The following is a 20,991-nucleotide window of genomic DNA, read 5'->3' as shown; positions in this document are numbered from 1 at the left end:
CCTCCATTGCCAACTGTGCAGGTGTGTCCGTCTCCTTGATTGGCTGTCCGTCGAACCTGAACCGGATCCGTGTCATGGTCAATCCCTGTCTTTCACAGTAGGCCTTCATCAGCTTGCTGAGCGGCGTGTGTCTCTTGACCTTGAAACGGACCACAGACCCGTCCTGTCCCGCCACCTTCAGGTTGATGTGGTCGTTGTTCTTCATCTTCACTCCCTCCTTCCCCTGCAGTGAATCTTTGAGCGACTGGACCTGTTTCTCCAGCATCCTCTTTCCATGCAGCTTTTTCAGTTCAGTCACTAAACTGCTCAAACTTGGGTTCGACGTTGCCATCTCCTGAAGTTCTTATGATATCCTCGATGTTGAAAGATGAACCTTTCTCTCCTCTCTCACTGTAGTTGCTACTTCTCCTGTTGGGCTCCAACGGGCAGCTCTCTGATCTCACTCCAGTCTTTCTCTCCTCTCTCACTGTAGTTGCTACTTCTCCTGTTGGGCTCCAACGGGCAGCTCTCTGATCTCACTCCAGTCTTTCTCTCCTCTCTCACTGTAGTTGCTACTTCTCCTGTTGGGCTCCAACGGGCAGCTCTCTGATCTCACTCCAGTCTTTCTCTCCTCTCTCACTGTAGCTGCTGCTTCTCCTGTTGGGCTCCAACAGGCAGCTCTCTGATCTCACTCCAGTCTTTCTCTCCTCTCTCACTGTAGTTGCTGCTTCTCCTGTTGGGCTCCAACGGGCTCTCTGATCTCACTCCAGTCTTTCTCTCCTCTCTCACTGTAGTTGCCGCTTCTCCTGTTGGGCTCCAACGGGCAGCTCTCTGATCTCACTCCAGTCTTTCTCTCCTCTCTCACTGTAGCTGCTACTTCTCCTGTTGGGTTCTCTGAGGATCAGCTGGGGGGGGGGGACCCGTCGCTTACGGCCGAATATCTCAGCGTCACAATGGGTTAGAATTCAAAACTAAATTTCTAAATGATCACAATCGCATGATAAACAAACTGGAATTTGAATGGAGTCATAGGCATGTACCGTTAACGAGATATAATTCGAAAAGCATATTTTTCAATGTCGCTCAAAACCGCACAGCGGGCTCTCTGATCTCACTCCAGTCGGCAGTTGCAAGTGAAAACGTGGCAGGAGGATAAAATGGCGAAGGGCGAACGCAGATAGAATGTCCACTGTCCCCCTCTTTAAATAAATAAACGGAAACATTATTACTAACCTGAGGAAATGCTGTCATCATCATCCTCAATGGGAATGGCGATGCTTGCTGCTGCTGAGGTGCTTGCCGCCGAAGGGCGGGTGAACTTGCGCAAGCTGTCAACCACGGAGCACCCTTCTACCCTTAAATGTATCGCGTGCGTTGTCAGGTGTTTCATCAAGTTCGATGTGTTGCCTGCTTTACACGCGAATGATTTAAAACATTTTTAGCACTTCGCGTTGTTTTCATCGAGTCGGGTGAAATGCAGCCACACTTTAGAACGCTTCATTGCGGTCTTCGGCATTCTCGGTGACCTCGTAGCTAGGCTAGCTAGCGAAATTAGATAATATGATTATGATTATTATGATGATAATAATAATATCAATACAATAATACAATAATACAATCACTAACTATATTACTACACTTACTATAAACTCACTCTTCTTCTTCTCAACACAACTGCTCACCTCACTACCACGACACGCCTACCGGTACCGATTTTCGGTACCCAACCCTACATAGTAGGCTACACTAGTATGCTTAATAAAGCAACTGAAAAGGGCTGGGCTATGCTACTTTTAGTGCATGAGGATGAGGTAGGTTGTGATACTCATTACTCACCACAAATGCGTGTTCAATAGGCACAGCAGTTTTTTTTTCCGCGGCTAGGCTACTAGTGCTTGATATTCCTTCCATCCACCTCACCCCCAAAAAACTGTCACAACATGGGGCAATTTTACATTTATTGAACTGAACCACATAACACTGTCTCCCAACAAAAAACCTAAAAATACAAATAACACAATATAATAAATCAACACAATAACAATATTTTTCAATTACAATTCTCAAGAAAATGAACACTAACAATCAAGAACATCATAACATTACAGCATTAGTGGCTGCAATGAGCCTGTTTGGCACTGCAGATCTTTTCAAAACGGGGTTCAGGCCTGACACTGCCACTCTCAAGTCCTGCTCAATGTTGAGCCTAGATCTGTACTTTGTTTTCAGTGAAGCAACAGCTGAAAAGCCAGCCTCACAGGGATAGGATGTGGCGAAGGGAAGAAGGATGCCGACAGCCCTCTGCCCTATGAGTGGATACTCCTTCTCCACACCAAGCCAGAATTCACTCAGTGTCTGACCATTGAACCTCAGCCTCAGGGTGGACTCAGAGGTCAGCTCGATGAGTTGGTCCTCTTCAGCAGAGCTGAAATCAGCAGGTGCTACGGATAGAGATACCTTATTTGTAATTAATTGCATATTAAACACAACACGATTCAATTTTACAACAATCCAGTCCAGGTAGTTAGTTAGTAACATACATACAACATTAATAAAATATAGGCCTACAGCACAAAATATTCACATTTATATTTAGTCATCAAAATTGCCTACCAACCTGCTGCATTGAATGGATCCACCACCCAGTCATACTCAGCAGTGTTGTGTGGGAAGTATTTCTGGAACAATGCTCCCAGGGAAGAGATGTGTTGCTTCAGGCAGGGGATCACTGTGGTGGCATCACAATCACTGCTTTCTACAAACGTGGTCAGGTTCTGAAAAGGATCAGTATTTCCTTCATCAAGGCGCCTGCCCCACACCTCCAGCTTTCTGGTGAATGCGCTGACCTTATCTGCCAGGTGGGGTAGGTGTTTGTCTTTTCCTTGAAGCTGAAGATTCAGCTCGTTGAGCTTTCCAAACACATCACTGAGATAGGCCAGTTTCATCAGGAATTCTAAATTACTGAACTTGCTTGCAGATTCGTGCATTCCCACCTCCTCCATAAACACCCGAATCTCCTCTCTGAGCTCAAAGACTCGGGACAACACTTTCCCTCGGGAGAGCCACCTTGCTTCACTGTGAAACAGCAAAGCAGAGTGTTCAGCTCCCATTTCCTCACACAGTGCAGAGAACAGACGTGCTTTCAGCGGGCGGGTTTTGATGAAATTTACAACACCGATCACTTCGGTCAAAACCTCATTTAGCTCAGGGCTAAGCTGCCTGGATGCGAGCGCCTCTCTGTGAATGACACAGTGTGTCCATTGCGCGTTTGGTGCGACGCGATTTATTAGCGCCTGCAGTCCCTTCCTTTTCCCGGCCATTGTCTGCGCACCATCTGAGCAAAACCCCACACAGTTCTCCCATTTCAGTCCGTGTTCTGTCAGGTAAGTGTCAAGAATCCCAAATAGCTCATTAGCTGTCGCTCTCCCTGTCACATGCTTGCAAAACAGCAAGTCTTCATTCATTGACTCCGAATCTACATAGCGGACATAAGAAATAAACAAGCAGTCCTTATTGTTATGATGTGTTTTCAAGTGTGCATAGATAAATTGTAGACATTAAGCATGAACTCACTAGTCAGCTATATGTTGTGAAACTGCTAGCTAGGCTGTCCCATATCTGGGTCAGGAGAACTGTTGCTCAGTGAGGAAAGTGGGTCAAGTAGCCAGCGAGGAGAGTGGGTCAAGAGGTCAATATATTTAGGGAAAGGCAGGAATCATATGACTGAGGTTGCCAGGGAGAACAGCCCGTTAAGGGGTAAAGAGGAGAGAAAAGGGGATCTCATGTTAGTGAGTGGACAGCAGAATCATGATTGACACTGAACAGCTGATGGCTAACTCAGCAGTAATTTGGGCCATAAGACTGTGCGCAAGGGAGAAGGCTCAGGACTGGGACAGCTAGCAGGGCTTACAGGCAACTTAGCGGTTCTAGCGCTAGCCCGGTTAGCATTCGTCAGGGTCCGGAAGAAGGTACATTTTTATCCCAGTAGAGGGAAGCGTTAGGTGGGGGGTGGGGGGAGGGGTGTCCTGTGACAGGAGTGGTGTGGGGGTGTAGAGATGAGCGGGTACAGACAGGGGGTGGGCAAGGCGGGTTGGCGTTAGCCGTTAGCGGGGGCCAGTGGCCCGCACCCTCTTGCTCCTCTTGCTGACGGTGGTGAAGCGGAAGGGCTGCAGGTCAGACTGCTCTCCGGGGGGGAAGCGTTTCATGAAGTGGACATCCTGCTGGTTGGGCAGGGTGTGGGGGCCGCGGCGAGGGCGCCCCCTCTTGGTGAAGCCCACGTACCAGCCGGAGTAGCGCGCAGACATCAGCGCCGTGTAGTGGTTCTCCAGGACCTTCTCCACGAAGACGCAGTCTGCACTGCGGTTACTGGCCTTCTTCCCCACCAGCTTGCCGCGGCGGTTCATGCACAGGTAGAAGTTGGTCTCCTTACCTCGGATTCTCACCTGGCTACCAAAGGTATCGGCCTCCACTACGAGCATATTTGTCTCCGTCCTCCCCGCGGGCGCTGATCCGCCGGCCCAGCACCTGGACGTGCTTCCCGCTGGTGCGGCTGTAGAGCTGGTAGACCCGGTGGTGCCGGCGGCTCATGGCGTCCCGGACACGCGTCTGGTTCTCCACGTGCACGCTGAAGTTAACCCCGTCCACGCCAAACACCTGCTGCTGTAACGGATTGCACATCACCAGCAACATCTGGATACATAAGACAACCAGCGTGGGGAGAAGGGGCCACATCGCTTCCCCCCTCCACTACGGAACTTTGCCCGGAGTCAGTCCCCTCGCTCGGCCAGAGGCGGTCCGACAGTACGGAGAGTGTTCTCTGTCTGTGTTTATAATCCGTTGGACGGAGTGGAGGGTCAAAGAGTCAGCGGACACTCCCGTTGGCATCGTAGCCTCATCAACTTGCAATGCAAAACGTTTGTGTAGTTTCTCTGCGAGTTGTTCCTCAAGGTCCTCTGACATCTCACCTATGCATCTTGCAATGGTGTCGTTGGACAGGGGAATGGTCTTCAATTTTGCAGCGGTTGTCTCATCAATCAAAGTTGACACCATATCCAGTGCAGCTGGGAGTATGAGCTCCTCAGCTATGGTGTGCGGTTTCTTGCACTTCGCAATTCTGTATGCAACCTTGAATGACGCTATTTGCGCTTTGGTACTTACGGATGCCGCTTTTGTCATATGAGTTTCTTGCTTTCTGTACTCTGTAAGTTTTCTTTTAAAGAAGGCCAGTGGCTTCTTTGCATCATTGGGGTGTGTTGTCTCAAGGTGCCTTTTTAACTTGTTTGGCTTCAGGCTGTCTGCTGCTAATGTTCTGAGACATAGCACGCACAATGGTCTCTCCTCACCTCCCACCACATTCACGGTGAAGCCCATTGCAAGGTAAGCCTCGTCATACTTTCGAACAGTTTTTTTTTAAACCATGTTTGTCGCATTTTCCGTTTTTGTTTTCGCTGTCCCTGTCAGAAATGACTCCATTACGAAGATTATGAAGCTACAACTAGAACAAGTCAAAGAGTTCACCTGAGTGTTAATTGTTAACCTCCCCAGTCTCTCGCGCCCCACCAGTATTGCTATTGCGCCCCCTTGCGGGGGCGCGCCCCACACTTTGAGAACCACTGGTCTACTGTGGCGGCTACAGCTTTTTTGTTTAGCTTAAATTCAGCCAGAATGCCATGTATTTCTTCTGCCACCACCAGGCCTGTCTGTGACTCATACACAGCTTTGGTGTTAAGCACCTTCTGCTTAATGTGGCCATGAATCGAGTAGTGCACAGTAACCGTTAAATAGTGGTCCTGTGCCACACTCGTCCACCCATCACAGGTAATAGCAACCACATTTATGTTTGCTAATTCCTTAATGAGGTTTTCTTTTTCAACTGAGTACCATGCAGGAATAAGGGTATTGGACAGAGCATCCCTGGATGGCGGTTTGTAGCGAGGATTGAGGGCGGTGGTCATCTCTCTGTAAACATATTTGAGGATATTTATTATTAGTCATTTTGACTTTTGTTTTGTTTTGACATAATTGTCTAATGGCACAGATTTATAAACATAAAGTAAACAAATATTGTTTTCACGTCATGATGAACTCCATAGCAAAAGTAGATGAGTAACCCTATGTGAAGAAATGCAATGTCACTAAATATATTATTACAATGACATAATACTTAAATAATAGATTTAATTGTACTTAAAGTATGTTTCATGATGTTCATAGATATTTCTTACCCACTGCCATCCAAACAGCATAACGAATCCATGTGTCTTCTCCCAATTGAACCATTAAATAGACATTGACAAAAGTACTCAAAATAGGAAGCACTGGAATGAAAGGAACCTACAGAAATATCAAACAAAATGTAGTCAAACAAACGTTCCGGTTTAATATCAACCTACTCTATTTTCAATACTGTACTGAAACCTTACCATGAAAGCAGCTTTGGTTGTACTTTGAGGCTGTCTCCAGATAATGGTGACAGTGAGAACCAGAAGCAAAAGGATCACAGAGACCAATAAAAGACTCCACCACTCCTGGTTCAGCACAGACTCCACAGCCTGAAACCTGAAACAGGGAGATTCCACAGTGGAAAAGGAATGCAGTCCCTTGACCACAAACCTGGTAACAGCCCTGTGAATTTCCTCCACCTTGTCATTGGTCAAAGTTCCCTTCTTGAATCAGAATTATTTTTATTACCAAATATATTCATACATACAGGAGATTGAACAACCCTTACATTTAAACAACGTTTCTGAAACAATCAAAAGAAGCAAAAATCGAACTCCCCAACCCAAAAAAGCCAAACAGCCTGAACAACAGAATGTTTTTCTCTCTGATTCTAGGCAGAACTTCTCATACGCTTCCTCAATTTCAGGGTCCATCTCATCCTCATCGTCGTCAAATCTGTGAAAACACAAGTAATTTACATAATGGAATAAAAACTGTAAAACAAAGTGTTTTTATCAAGGTCACTCTGGCAACAAGGTACCCTTTACAATGAGTTTATAAATGGTTTGTAAAAGGGTTATGTTACATGTAGTTCATGTTAATCGTCATTAGTTAATCATCATAGTTTGGTGCTTTATTAAAATGCTTTTATGAGAAGAAAAGTTCTCTGATGCTGTAGCTGGAGAGCCAACAATATAAACATAGGTTATATAATGTTACTGTAGCTAAATATTTGCTGCTGCCTGTCTTGGATAGGACCCTCTTGAATGCTGTACCACATAACGACACCTGGGGTCGCTTGGGTGCGGATCAGACGGTCTGCCTGACCTCCACACACCCCTCACCCTACTCCCCCAGTCCAGCTAACACCATCCATCCTGGGCCTACCTACCTGCATGTTTAATCTCTCAATCCCCCGTCCCTTTCCTGGTTAAATAAAACAAAACAAGAAATCATAGAACGATGATCAAATCAGTGTAACGATGGTCAAACAGGCAAACTTCTTTCAACCAATTCTTTTTATTGATCTGCATGGAAGACATATAAAACACAAATCTTCCTCTGGTGACACACACACACACACAGACCCAGACACTCTGAGGGTACTTACTCACTCACACACACACACACACACACAGAGACACAAGGTGTGTTTCCATTAGAGTTTTTCGAAAAATAAATGCGATATTTCTAACATTTCGAAAAAGTACAATTACGATAATGCAGCCGTTTCCATTCAAATGTATTTCGCTTCTCATGAGTCACGCATCCTCGTCTCGCGAGGGTAATACGCTGCTATCTCCCGCGAAATTCAATTTTGCGGAAGAAGGAAGAGCAAAAGATGGATATTCCAAACATGTTGCGAGCTGGAACTGTTGTTTTGATGGCCACAGCTGCTGCTGTTGTGGTTGTCAACAACAGAAGACGAAGGCAGCGGGTGATCCACCACGAACGGCAGAGTCCGTATGTGTGGGAACGAGCACGTTTGAAGGATTTCTGGGAGAGAATTGTTTTAGAGGAATTCACAGAGGCATTGTGGATTCAGAATTTCAGGATGAACCGGGAAACGTTCAATGTGCTGTGTGATTCTATTGAAGACCTTGTGGCCCCAGACCCGTTATGCCCCCGGGAGGCAGTTCCTACTCGAAAGCGAGTGGCTATCGCCCTTTACAAGCTGGCAACCTGCGCCGAGTATAGAGTAGTTGGTGAAACGTTTGGTGTCAGCAAAACCACTGTACATAGATGTGTGTATGGGGTATGTCGAGCCATATGCAGCAGGTTGCTGAAGCAAAAAATCAGAATGCCAGATGTGGACGAGGCCCTGGAGATCGCACAGCGCAATTATGAGGCACACAAAATACCCCAGGTCTACGCTGCGATCGACGGGTCGCACATACCAATTCGTGGTCCGAGTGAAGGCTATCGTGATTACGTAAACAGGAAGGGGTGGACATCAATCTGCCTTCAGGTTGTATCTGATGATCGATTAATTATCAGGGACATCAACGTGGGAACGCCTGGATGCGCGCATGATGCTGCTGTGTTTGCAACATCACAGCTGTTTCTAAGGTAAAACTCCAAATCTTATAGGCTAGGGCTAGTTGCACAGCAGCCAAATTTAACATAGTGGAGCCTACTGCCATCCTCATCCTGTTAGCCAGACTGACAATTGACCAACAGATGGGACACAGATTGATCAACATTATTGATTACACCTGTCATGATATATGAATACTTTATTGAATCATAATAAAATACAAGTACATGTACAAGTACCTTGCAAATCTTCAAAAGGATAAAAACACAAAAAGCCCGGAGGCTTATTTCCATTGTGGTCCCTTTCTGGCCCACAGGATGCAGGTTGGCAGCAGGCTACAATAGGCTGTTAAAATGGCTGCTGTGTAACTAGCCAATTATGCTCTTGTTATGATGATCTTGTTTCACACTAGTTCCATTGGGAGTTTTTTTTTAAGCTCTGGCTTCTTTTTGCTTGTAATGTGAAATGGTAGACTACTATTTATAGGATGTTGGCTTATATTATGTGTGATTGAGTTTTAGAGTGTAGCACACAAAACTAAACATATGTGCTGTTTTCAGATATCCGACTAAACACCCCCAAGCAACAAAGGATGTGGAAGGAGTCCAAGTGCCACTACTCATCGCTGGTGACCCTGCATACCCACTACTACCCTGGGTCATGAAGGGCTATTCCGGTCCCAATTTGACAGCTACACAACATAATTTCAATGAACACTTAAGTGCCATCCGTGTCAAAGTGGAGCACACCTTTGGACACTTGAAGGCAAGATGGCGTGTGCTGTCAAAGCAGTCGGATATAGACTACAACTTCATGCCGGAGGTGGTGGCCACATGCTGTGTGCTCCATAACATATGTGAGGAGAGCAGACAGCAGCTTCCACCTGCAGCCTTCCGTCCTGCAGAGCCCCATGCTCACCAGCTCCAGCGATATCACCAGGACCAAGCAGATGCAGGGGCCCTTGCAATCCGTGAAGCGCTTGCCCAGCATTTGGTCACCCCTCATTAGTTACCCCACACAAGCAACAAAGCGCTTGCCCAGAATTTGGTCACCACTCATTAGTACTCATTAGTTACCCCACAAGCAACCTAAACTTGGCTTCTGATCCGTTCACTTGCATGGCTGTAGGCTACATGGTTATTACAACACAAAGGCACATATCAACAATCAACAATTTATTCAAGTTCAATGTGTGGCTTCACAACTTTTTTTGAACACAAAATGTTTTACTTTAATATTTTCCTGTCAGCATGTGTAGCACAATTAGCCGTAACACACTACTCACTCATTTTGCTCCCTCCTTGTGCTCCAACCCGCCTCTTTTAGTGGGAACATTCATGCACCAATCAAATATAAACCACTAACCTTAGCCACAGATGTTGTCTCTGAAGTATGGGTGTATGATGTCTGTTTCTCACAAACACCACTTTTTCTTCCAAAAACATTGCATCCTGTCCAATAGGCTCTGTGCACTAACCCCTGAACGGAAGTAGGCATGAATATTTCCTGTCTCACTCCATTGGATTAATTGATTAATCAGCTGTGCTCTGGGTGTTCCAAAAGTGTGCCTCACAGCTGATTAATCAATTAAACCAATGGAGTGAGACAGGAAATATTCATGCCTACTTCCTTTCAGGGGTTCAGGGGTTAGTGCACAGAGCCTATAGCATGCTTAGATGCGCTTCACACGATTCAGGAAGCAGTTTGGAAGAAACAGCGTTGTTGAGATAAACAGACCTCATACCGGTATTTCAGAAAAGACACCCATACTTCAGAGACAACATACATGACTAAGGTGAGTGGTTTATATTTGCGATTAGTGGTGCATGTATGAATAAGTATGGCATGCTTTCTAAGCGATATCCCACTGGGGTAGGAGCACAATTCCAGAGCGAGCAAAGTGAGGAGTTGTGTTACGGCTACATAACAATATGATGTAACAACAATAGTAAGCTTTTTTTGTAATGTAAAAGTACATTTTCTAAATAAACAAATATGCCTCTGTTTAAGATGCTATAACACCAAAAAAAAAAGGTTTCAGCATACCGGTGTGTGATCTTTAAGTAAAATCTCAAACAAAACTTCAACTGAGTGCACTGCTTAAAGGGTAACTACATAGAACACTTCTTGGGTCATTTCCACACCTACTCATCATTAAATAAGAAATTGAAAAATGAAGGTCAACCGATTAATTAGAATTCTGACGAATAATGGATGTTTGTTTAAAATGAATATAAAGTGGTAACAGGATGAATGGGTGTCTATGGAGGTGGAGGGGGCAGGTTGCTAATAGGCATCAAATTTCTAAATATCTCAATCTCAAAACTATCTGGGAGGCACACAAAAGCCTGAGTAGGTGTGAAAATGACTCCAAGTGTGTTCTAAAGTGCAATCCCCCTTTAATTCACTGCGAACTTTCAGATAAAGTGACAAACTTGGCATACTTGTATACAGTACTTCAACTTAGTGCAGTTCACAACTTAGTGCAGTTCACTGCAAATCTGCAGATAAAGTGACGAACATGGCATGACCTATTTCAACTTAGTGCAATTCACTGCTAACCTGCAGATAAAGTGACGAACATGGCATGACCTATTTCAACTTAGTGCAATTCACTGCTAACCTGCAGATAAAGTGACGGACATGGCAACATACTGTATGCTTGCTTGCATATGACCTACAAATGATGGAATGTTGGAATCTGGTCAGAGGAAGAGGTAGAAGACTGCTGCTGGTGGTGATGGTAGGGGGTAAGAGGAGGGTACTGCTGCTGGTGATAGGAGGTAGGTGGTTGGTGGTGGTACATGGGAGGCTGCTGCTCTTGGATGTAGGGATTTTGCACTGGGGGTGGTTGCTGGGGGAAAGGGAGCCGAGCTGCAGCCATCATTTCCAGAGCGCGAGCATGGCGCTCTGCTACCTCTGTAGCCTTCTCAAAACAGTTAACTGCTCGATTCAGCACATCAGTAATCCCGGTTAGGGTGGCCTGATCTTGTTTTGCTTGCTCCCTGATCATGCTCATGTGCACAGATACTCTACGCTTTGGTTGTCTCCATCCCTCACGAGGTGTCTCTTGAGGTGGAGGTGGGGGTTGAACTTGAGATGAATCTTCCTCCTCTGGCAAATCAGGCATTCCATCGGGCGACAAGGACTCAAGTGATGCTACAGTAACAGGAAAAATGAATAATATAAGCCACATTTCGTTTGTGTCAGATTTCTTTTATGATTTAACATTAATTTCATCAGCCAGCCAACAATATTATGTGACTTTAAAAGATAGCAAATTCTTGACATACCCTCCGAATCTGGGGTTGTCTCCCCAATTGTGTCCTCTGCGTCAGCATCTGTCTCAGCATCTAATAATAAATAATGGAATACATAATTCTGTTAAACACATAGCAGCACTACAGCATCATCCAACTTAAGCTAACAACAGCTAAGATTGTGATGGTTAGCTAAATTATTATTAAATACAAACATAAGATGATATACTTAACAGTTTATAGAGGCCTATAGACCATTTTCAGTTAGTAAATATTATGATGACATGATTAGTGTCACCTGTGTAGCTGAAGGCAAAACAACCTTAAAATGTCAAGTTTGAGCCATAACTTCTTTGATTCCGGTACTCAACAACACAGGAATGACATATTGGTGAAATAGAAATGTTACTATACTCTGGGAATTTAAATTAGTCTCCAATTTGTTTGTTTTGCCTCCAGCTAAACAGGAGACACCGGATATGGGGTGCAAGTAGGGCACATGGATGGAGTTTCAGTATTTTTCGCCACCTCCGACATAATCTGTTTACTTTTTTGTGATTGGATCAACTTTTCCACATGTTTATTTGTGTAACGTTATCCATTCACATAATTCTGTTATCGCCATCAACGAAAAATACAGAAATGTGCTTGTAAAAAAAAGCAGACCATTTACCCCACATACGGGTTCCTGGCCTGTGTATAAACCCTAGCAAACCTAGTATTAGCCCCATTAGTGAACCTATACTATACTCATAGTAAGAAATGTATTAGAAAAACCCCCGCCATATCTCATAGCTAGCTTTGTGTGACAAGAGTAATGTTATGGTTCAGGGATGGGGCTAGCATTACCGCGTCTGGCCATATATAAAATGAAATAATTGAAACTTACCCATGCTGTTGATAACTGACGACATTGCTTGCACGATGGGCCGATGACCCAAAATGTTGTCCATAAGATCATAGAATTTAAACTTGATTTTAGCCTTCCCCCCGGCTCCGCTTTTACACAACGACCGCTTTTCAGCCATGTAGCGTTGCTTGAGGGTCTTCCACTTGCTGCGGATGATTTCCCACGGCTTATCGTAGCCCTTCTCCCTCATTTGTAGTTCAAGATGCTTGTAGCAATCAGCATTCCTCTGTTGTTTGCTATCTAATATACTTGTAACATTGTTCTCTTTTATTAAATCGAGAAACACTTCGGTCTCCTCCTCTGACCAAACGTACCGCGCCATCTTCCATCACCAGTTTGGAGCGCAAACCCAGTTACGTTAGTGTCCGGTTGCGTGCCTATGTCATGTCCGGTGACGCGAAGTTGCGAAAAAACCGTTTCCATTACACTTTTTCGAAATACTTCAATATCGAAACGTTTCAAATACCACCTCCTGAGAGCGTGAAAACTTTTTATCGATAATTGGGAGGTTTTTCGAAAATGTGCTGTTTCCATTACCAGTAATTCTTTTCGATATGTCGGTTTTGCGAAATTCTAGGGTGTATGGAAACGCAGCTAGAGACACTCTGAGGGTACTCGTCATCGATGGCCTCCCCCGTGAAGTAGAGCACGGCCCGGGGGACGATCGTGTCACCGATGAAATGGCCGATCACAAAGTCCTCAGCCAGGACGGCCTCCGAGTCCTCGTCCTGCAGTAGCAGCAGGAGAGCCAACCGCTCATCAGTCACAGGCAGCCCACCGTGAAGGCAGCTAACTAACACAAAATGGAAGCTATTCACATCAGCACAGGTGAGGCTTTACTTACCAGCTCTCCACTTTCTGGAACTGTCAAAGGGGGAAAAAAGGAGTAAATAGGTTAAACACCACCATCCACTCATGAGCAACAAATGCACTCAAAACAATATCAATCTCTCCTCAAAGCCTCCCAATGACAAATCACTGTATATACGAGGCAATGCTCGTGTGAATCTTTCTCTCCTCTCTCACTGTAGCTGCTGCTTCTCCTGTTGGGCTCCAACGGGCAGCTCTCTGATCTCATTCCAGTCTTTCTCTCCTCTCTCACTGTAGCTGCTACTTCTCCTGTTGGGCTCCAACGGGCAGCTCTCTGATCTCACTCCAGTCTTTCTCTCCTCTCTCACTGTAGCTGCTACTTCTCCTGTTGGGCTCCAACGGGCAGCTCTCTGATCTCACTCCAGTCGGCAGTTGCAAGTGAAAACGTGGCAGGAGGATAAAATGGCGAAGGGCGAACGCAGATAGAATGTCCACTGTCCCCCTCTTTAAATAAATAAACGGAAACATTATTACTAACCTGAGGAAATGCTGTCATCATCATCCTCAATGGGAATGGCGATGCTTGCTGCTGCTGAGGTGCTTGCCGCCGAAGGGCGGGTGAACTTGCGCAAGCTGTCAAACACGGAGCACCCTTCTACCCTTAAATGTATCGCGTGCGTTGTCAGGTGTTTCATCAAGTTCGATGTGTTGCCTGCTTTACACGCGAATGATTTAAAACATTTTGAGCACTTCGCGTTGTTTTCATCGAGTCGGGTGAAATGCAGCCACACTTTAGAACGCTTCATTGCGGTAAAGCAGGCACCGGTACCGATTTTCGGTACCCAACCCTACATAGTAGGCTACACTAGTATGCTTAATAAAGCAACTGAAAAGGGCTGGGCTATGCTACTTTTAGTGCATGAGGATGAGGTAGGTTGTGATACTCATTACTCACCACAAATGCGTGTTCAATAGGCACAGCAGCTTTTTTTTTCCGCGGCTAGGCTACTAGTGCTTGATATTCCTTCCATACAGCGTGCTTGCAATGGTGAATCTTAAGGTGACTTATGAGATTCGTTGTGTTGTAACTCGTAGACCTTTGCCCTCCTCTCCGAACCTTTGGCGAACATGTGTTGCAACGATGATTTTACTTGCCTGATTGACTATACGGGAGAGTTTGGTTTTGTGTTTGACAGTGAGGGAGTTGTACCAGGATGTGTTATTGAAGGTGAGAATGGATTCAATGAGTGATTTGTAAACCCGGGTTAAAATGTCCTTGCTGACGTTAAAAGCCCTGAGCTTCCTCAGCAGGTGGAGGCGCTGCTGGGCCTTTTTGTAGATTAAGTCAGTATGCTGGGAGAAGGACAGAGAGATGTCAATCTCTGTCCCCAGGTACTTGAAGGACTGTACCTGTTCAACCAGCTGGCCGTTGATGCTGAGGGGCTGGAAGAGGTGGTGACAGTCTGCCTTCTCCCTGTTCCCAAAGCACAGCTCCTTAGTTTTGCTGGTGTTGAGCTCCAGGGAGCTTTGCTGGAACACCAGGGCTAGGTCTTCTGCTGCCTGGTGGTACTTGGCCAGGGCGTCGGCCCCAGTCAGGTGGGCCACCAAGGCCATGTCGTCTGCATATTTCAGCAGCACCATCCCTTCTGTGCTGCAGGTGATGTGGTTGGTGTAGACAGCGAAGAGTTGGGGGGATGAGACAAGTAACATTACATCCAATCATCAAAATTCTGCCGTCTGAACTAAGAACTCCCTAGGGGTTCATTCTATAGTTTCTAAATCCAAACCACATGTTCTGTTCATATCATGGTTATTTCACAATAGGCAGGTCAAAAAAAGGCTCCTTGGGCCTCAAATGGATTATATGGCAGTTACAACTATAATGAAACAAAGAATATGTGTGTGGGCATACAGTCAAAATAACACATCTGACAGTTATTGCATAGAGAAACACGTGTTCTTCTTCCTTGTGTCTTCCAGCTTTGTTGGATACCAGTTCCCCGGTTACCGTGGTAGCCAGTACCTGCTGGAGAAGGGAGAGTACAGACACTTCAACGAGTATGGCGCCCTCAGTTCCAGTCCGTGAGGCGCATTAACTAACTTTAATTAAAATTAAAATTTAATTAATGTGAGGCGCATTAATTAACTAGCAAGCAATCAATAAATGGCTAACTAGAAATAAATCACTACAATTTGACTAACTAATAACAGCTAGCTATCCAAGTTAGATAGCTAGTTCGAAATAAATCACAATCTAAAATAAAACAATTTACAATACAAGCACAATATAAGAGTAACGTATAAAAGGAAATGATAGGGTTCTCTGTAGTAGTAGTAGTAGCAGGGGTTTGCGTCGAGCAGGAGTTGGCACGAAACAACAGCTAGTTGGCGTGAAACATCAGCTAATCAGCAGTGTCCATCGGCATAGAAACCGTTTTATTTTGATTAAATTGTATTTATTCAACCTCAGAGTTTTTAAGAGGTTAACTTGTTTTTGTGTGTGTGTTTTTGTGTGATTATTTCAATAATTTGTCACGGCCAGGCTCATGACCATGACAAAAAGACGGGAGACACACACACAATCTTAAAGTAATGAAAATAAATGTTTTATTATAAACTAAATGAGGCTAATAACAATAATAAGATGAGGTGTGGTAGTCAGTGAATCAGTGGTGTAATGTGAGTGTAGTGGAAAGTGGTGAGGTGAGTGTTGCATGGTGTGAAACAAGGAACAAACAAATAAGATAGAAAATAATGGTGCCTAGAAGGGGGCCATTGGGCTGTAAAACTAGATAATCCTGCATTAGCACGCAACTGTAACTATGGCACATGGGATCAGTGAAAATATACAGCCTCTCATCTCTTCTAAGTAACATTCAATCTCTTAATCTGTTCCCACCCATACTTAACCTCAAAGTGGGGATATGCCTGAGCTCTGGCTTATAGAATCATGGGGAGAGTGTGTGCAGGTGTGGAGAGGTTGAGTAGGTCATGAGAATGAACACAGATATTGGGCCCCATTCCAAACCAACCGCTTGACACTTTGCCGAGTGCTTCACTGAGCTCAGATCCCCCTCTCTCTCGTTTTTAGACAATTACAAGGTTTCATGAATACAATTTTATTTCAATGCAGCATTTGTTACAGTTCACTAAATGTTTTAGCAAATCTCTAAAAACATACAGGACAGGAAAAACAGTGTCATTAATATGCAGATATTCCATTAAAAAAGATGTAAACCCAGCTCATTGCATCACAAATTCTGTAACTTTTTTTGTGAACGGTAATAAGCAATTTAACCCTACTGAAGCCATTGAAGGTAAAATCCCTTCAACTAAAACAATTAAACTCAGATAGGGATCGTGAGGCGGGTGACCTGATCTCAATGAACTCCCAGTGACCACGGGGAGGGAGGGTTACAATCAAGTCCTTTCAAATCGACTTTTCCGAATAGACACCAAGGCACGCTGCAAGCGCCCCGTTGTCCAGCTGAAGCCCCGTAATATGGGATTGTAGTGCTGCACAGCTGGATTTATAACGTTGTATTTGATGACGTTTATTTTTGGTCTCCCTGAAGGACGGAATGTTCACCAACGCCAACGTCCTATTCAAGACCAAGTTCGTGGACGGCGTGTCGGCCGTCTCCAGGACGACCCAGATCCAGAGCGACTCCAACGCGTCCCAAGGCCGTCAGAGCAGAGAGCAGGAACAAACAGGTCGACGTTAACTAGCGAACACGGAATAAATAATTTAAAAATTACGATATTTATTTTGTACAAGTGAACAGAAAACCATTTTTCTGAGACAGGTAGACAGACTGGGGGAGAGACAGGTAAACAGACAGACCCGCTTTCACGGTCTGTATTCATACTGAAAATCAAGATCAAGCGAGCTTTTGGAAGGAATCTGTAGCTTAATAACGTTAGTTATGGCTAGCTATGTCGCGTAGTTCATTGACATTGTGCAGACAGACTTGCTAATGCTAATTCTTACCTAGTAATCTAACGCCGTAATCTAACGGTGAAACATTATTTGGCAAATATAATTCCCGTAACCAGCAATTACCTCTTCCTCATCGTGAATTCGTGAATGTTATTAATCCTTAATATAATATTAATATTATTCCTTATAATAAGTAATAAGTCTCAGTTCTCCTCGCGTCGTTCAATCCGCTCAAGCCGTTGCTGTCAGATTCAAAATACGCATCAACCAACCGTTAGTCTGGCCTCTGATTTAGCATTGTACAAGACCCGAGCAGGTCATCGCTGACTGGAGGTGTTAGTGTTAATTAGCGTTAATTAGTGATGTTCTTCACCAGTTGATCCTGCTTTTCCTCTGCTTGTGGTAAAACAATGTATAGATGTTATGTAGAGACGTTTATTTCCTGTGGAATGAGGTGCCTTGGATACTCTTTTTCCACTGATGGAAGGCGTACGTCTTCAGGGAGAACAGCAGGCAATTTCTTGTGGTTTAGGATATACTGCACCATGCCTTCCATTTTCTTATACTCGGTTGGTGGATACAGAAGATCTCCCAGATCAGTCGTCTCATCATCATGACTGTCTTGGTCCTCTGTTGCTGTGCTCTGGAAGTCCACATCAGTACTCCGGACTTCTAAATAGTTCGCGATCTGTTTGAAAGAGGTGCCATTTGGCGATGTATTTATGTGGGCATGATCTCTTAGTCTTTAGGCACGGACAGTGCCATGTGTTCTTTTTGATGTCATACGACACCATGACTCTTCCCAAACAACTGTAATATGAATGTGTGGGTTCAAAAACGGATATGTACTTTTTGGACTGAGGGGCTCCAACTTCAGTGTGCACAGAGAGAGGTATTTTGATGTTTTCTGCAAGCTTTTGTCGAGTGAGGCAGAGCTGTTTTTTGTCTTCTCCAAACCACTTGCTGGTAACCATCTCTTTAAGGGTTCCCTCATGAAGTACCGGAGGAGAAGCATATGATGTACAGTATCCTATAGATTTCAGGTGTATGCATTGAAAAGAGACTAATCCACTCCTCCATGCAAACTCCATGTTCTTTTGGCACTCTGCAGATTCACATGAAACATGTTGATTTTCCCCCCATACTTTTAATTGGGCATGCAGAGGAGTGCTGGCACCATGAAACGTCTTAAGGACAGCATAGATCCCATTGATAGGATCTATACAGTCACTTTGAAGGTGGGAAGTTGCTGTTATGTCCTTCTGCTTATTTGTGTGCTTCCTCTTTATGTGCACTATAATGTTTTTTTTGTTCATGTTAAGACGGCAGATAGGACATTTTTGTTTGGATTGCTGCTGATGTACCCTTTTCATCTGTCCACCCGGGGGGTTTGGCATTGTGGTCGCTGCAGTGGCGGTGGTCGTTGCTGCAGTGGCGGTCGCTGCAGTGGTGGTCGCTGCAGTGGTGGTCCCTGCAGTGGAGGTGGTGGTCGCTGCAGTGGTGGTCGCTGCAGTGGTGGTCGCTGCAGTGGCGGTCGCTGCAGTGGAAGTGGCAGTCACTGCAGCGGTGGTTGCTGCAGCTGGGTTGTTGTGCTTGCACGATCCAAGGTGGTTGATGACGTCCACCCGAAGTAAAATTGTTGACTGGCAGTGGATGCAGTGATAATGTAACGCTCGGTTACATTGTAACCCACATCTGTGAATGGTATACCCTATAACAGAGCATAGAATTGTAATATTATTATTGATTATAATGATCCTTTTTAAAGTGTTACCTTATTATTCTATGATCATTTGTCAATTGAATATGCTACACAACATCTAAATCATATACCTCCCACAAGGGTTAGTTTTGATTCATTGCCCAAATGGAATTGGTCTCTACTGCAACTCCATTTGCATTTCCCAGAGAATGTTGGCCAACTTTACCTTCATGGAAAACTGCCCGGTTGAAATGGCCCTCCAAGTGCCTCTTCACCTTACTTAGAAGTGTTGGCTTGAAAACCATTGCATCGCAGAAAGGACAGTGAAACTGCTGGCAGCAGGTGCTGCATCTTTTCAGCTCTGGCAACGACCTTTCTCTCTGACATGTAATATGCATCTAGAAAAAGAAAGGGCCTAATTGGTCAAATTGAACGTTCTTAGATGATTCCACAGACATAACTTTGACCAGAAGACTCTGGATTACCCCCCTGACAAACCCACATACAGTATAGCTCATAGTCATACCTGCATATAGCAGAGTTTATGTACAATACTGTAAAATAGCTTATAGACATTGTAAGTGCAAATTATTCAATAATGGCAGCTTGTTTCGTTTCAAGATGTATAAGAAAAGATATTTAATATTCTTCTGCAGAAGGAGGAAGTTTACAGGTCCGTCAGACGCATCTGAACGTTTCAAAGGTTCCTCCCAAAAGTGACGATCATTCATTATATGTCAGTATTTATACAATCAGATTTCCACAGGTAAGGGGTCCGCCCTCGGGTGAGGTCCAGACCAATCACGAGCAAGGGGCGTGAGTCTGTACATGGATGAAGATGATTTTGATGAAGGCTAGGGGGGGAATCGGCCCCCACAAGGTGAAAACGGAACACAATAGCCACAACTGGTTCAGTCTGGTCCCAGAGCACCGGGTCTGGGCAACACAAAAACCAAAAACTGCTCCAGATGGCCTCGTCCACTCAGGGAGAAAAGAGGGCAATCAGGGGCCGGATTCACCAAAGTGTTCTTAAGAATTATCTTAAGGGCAGTGGTACTCGGAGCTCGGCAGAAAGGAAGCTTGTTTGACAGCTCTTCGTGCTGAAAAGGATCCCGTATCTCTCCGTAGAAAGCTCTTAGGAGCTCCAACCCACCAGGAAAGCTGTATAAACACCGGGTTGACGGGGCGGACTCCGGCGGGGGGGCGGCGGCGTCGTATGGGGGGGAGCTCCGGACCTCTGACCTCGCCACGATGAGCTACAAGCCGATCGCCCCCGCCCCGTCCGGCTCCACGCACACCCCGCCAGGCTCCAGTGTGCCCTCCCCCTCCCTCCCCTCCTCCTCCAACTTCAGACCAGCCTTCAGTGACTTTGGCCCCCCCTCCATGGGCTTCGTACAGCCAGTGAAGGTGTCTCAGGGCTCCACCTACAGCGAGCTGCTGTCGGTCATTGGGGAGATGAGTGGTGAGATCCGGCCCACGTACGCAGGCAGCAAGAGCGCCATGGAGAGACTAAAGAGAGGTATCATCCATGCCAGGGCCCTGGTCAGGGAGTGTTTGGCCGAGACTGAGAGAAGCGCTCGCACATAACCCCTCCTGTGGATCCTGTCATCCCTCTCTCTCTCTCTCTCTCCCTCTTTCTCCCCCTCTCCCTGTGTGTAGGTGTCACAGCCTCTCGCCTCTTCTGTCCTCACCCAGAGCAACACCCACCCCCCCCCCCCACTACTGTTCCTTCCCCTCCTCACTTCCATACAGTCCCTCATACGGGAGGGGGTCTATTCAAAATGCATACAATTTACAACAATTTAACTGGGAGAAAATCTGTTGAGAAAATGTTTGCTAAGCATCTGAAAAACTTGTTTGCTCATGGGTGACTCAGGTGGAACCCTCGGGGAGCCAATCAGATGGCTATTA

The 20,991-nt window shown here is 45.3% G+C and overlaps 1 protein-coding gene and 1 pseudogene across 2 annotated transcripts; one reads left to right on the top strand and one right to left on the bottom strand.

The window, feature by feature from the left end:
- Window positions 1–4,082: 4,082 nt before the first annotated feature.
- On the bottom strand, window positions 4,083–4,710 carry LOC308165226 (fibroblast growth factor 18-like; annotated as a pseudogene). Its single transcript has one exon. The product of its transcript is annotated as a fibroblast growth factor 18-like (transcript).
- A 15,476-nt stretch (window positions 4,711–20,186) lies between these two features.
- On the top strand, window positions 20,187–20,991 carry LOC308164900 (cyclin-dependent kinase 2-associated protein 2-like). Its single transcript, XM_080538962.1, has one exon. The coding sequence runs from the start codon at window positions 20,332–20,334 to the stop codon at window positions 20,665–20,667; it is 336 nt and encodes a 111-aa protein (XP_080395088.1). The 5' UTR covers window positions 20,187–20,331; the 3' UTR covers window positions 20,668–20,991.

The sequence above is a fragment of the Nansenia antarctica genome (genome assembly GCF_963989245.1).
Source record: "Nansenia antarctica genome assembly, chromosome: 9".
NCBI lineage: Eukaryota > Metazoa > Chordata > Actinopteri > Argentiniformes > Microstomatidae > Nansenia > Nansenia antarctica.
The sequence above is the reverse complement of the archived record's forward strand: the minus strand, read 5'-3'. Positions and strand labels throughout refer to the sequence as shown.

Excerpts from the sequence above, each read along its gene's own strand:
- LOC308164900 (XM_080538962.1), top strand. The coding sequence starts at position 20,332 with ATGAGCTACAAGCCGATCGCCCCCGCCCCGTCCGGCTCCACGCACACC.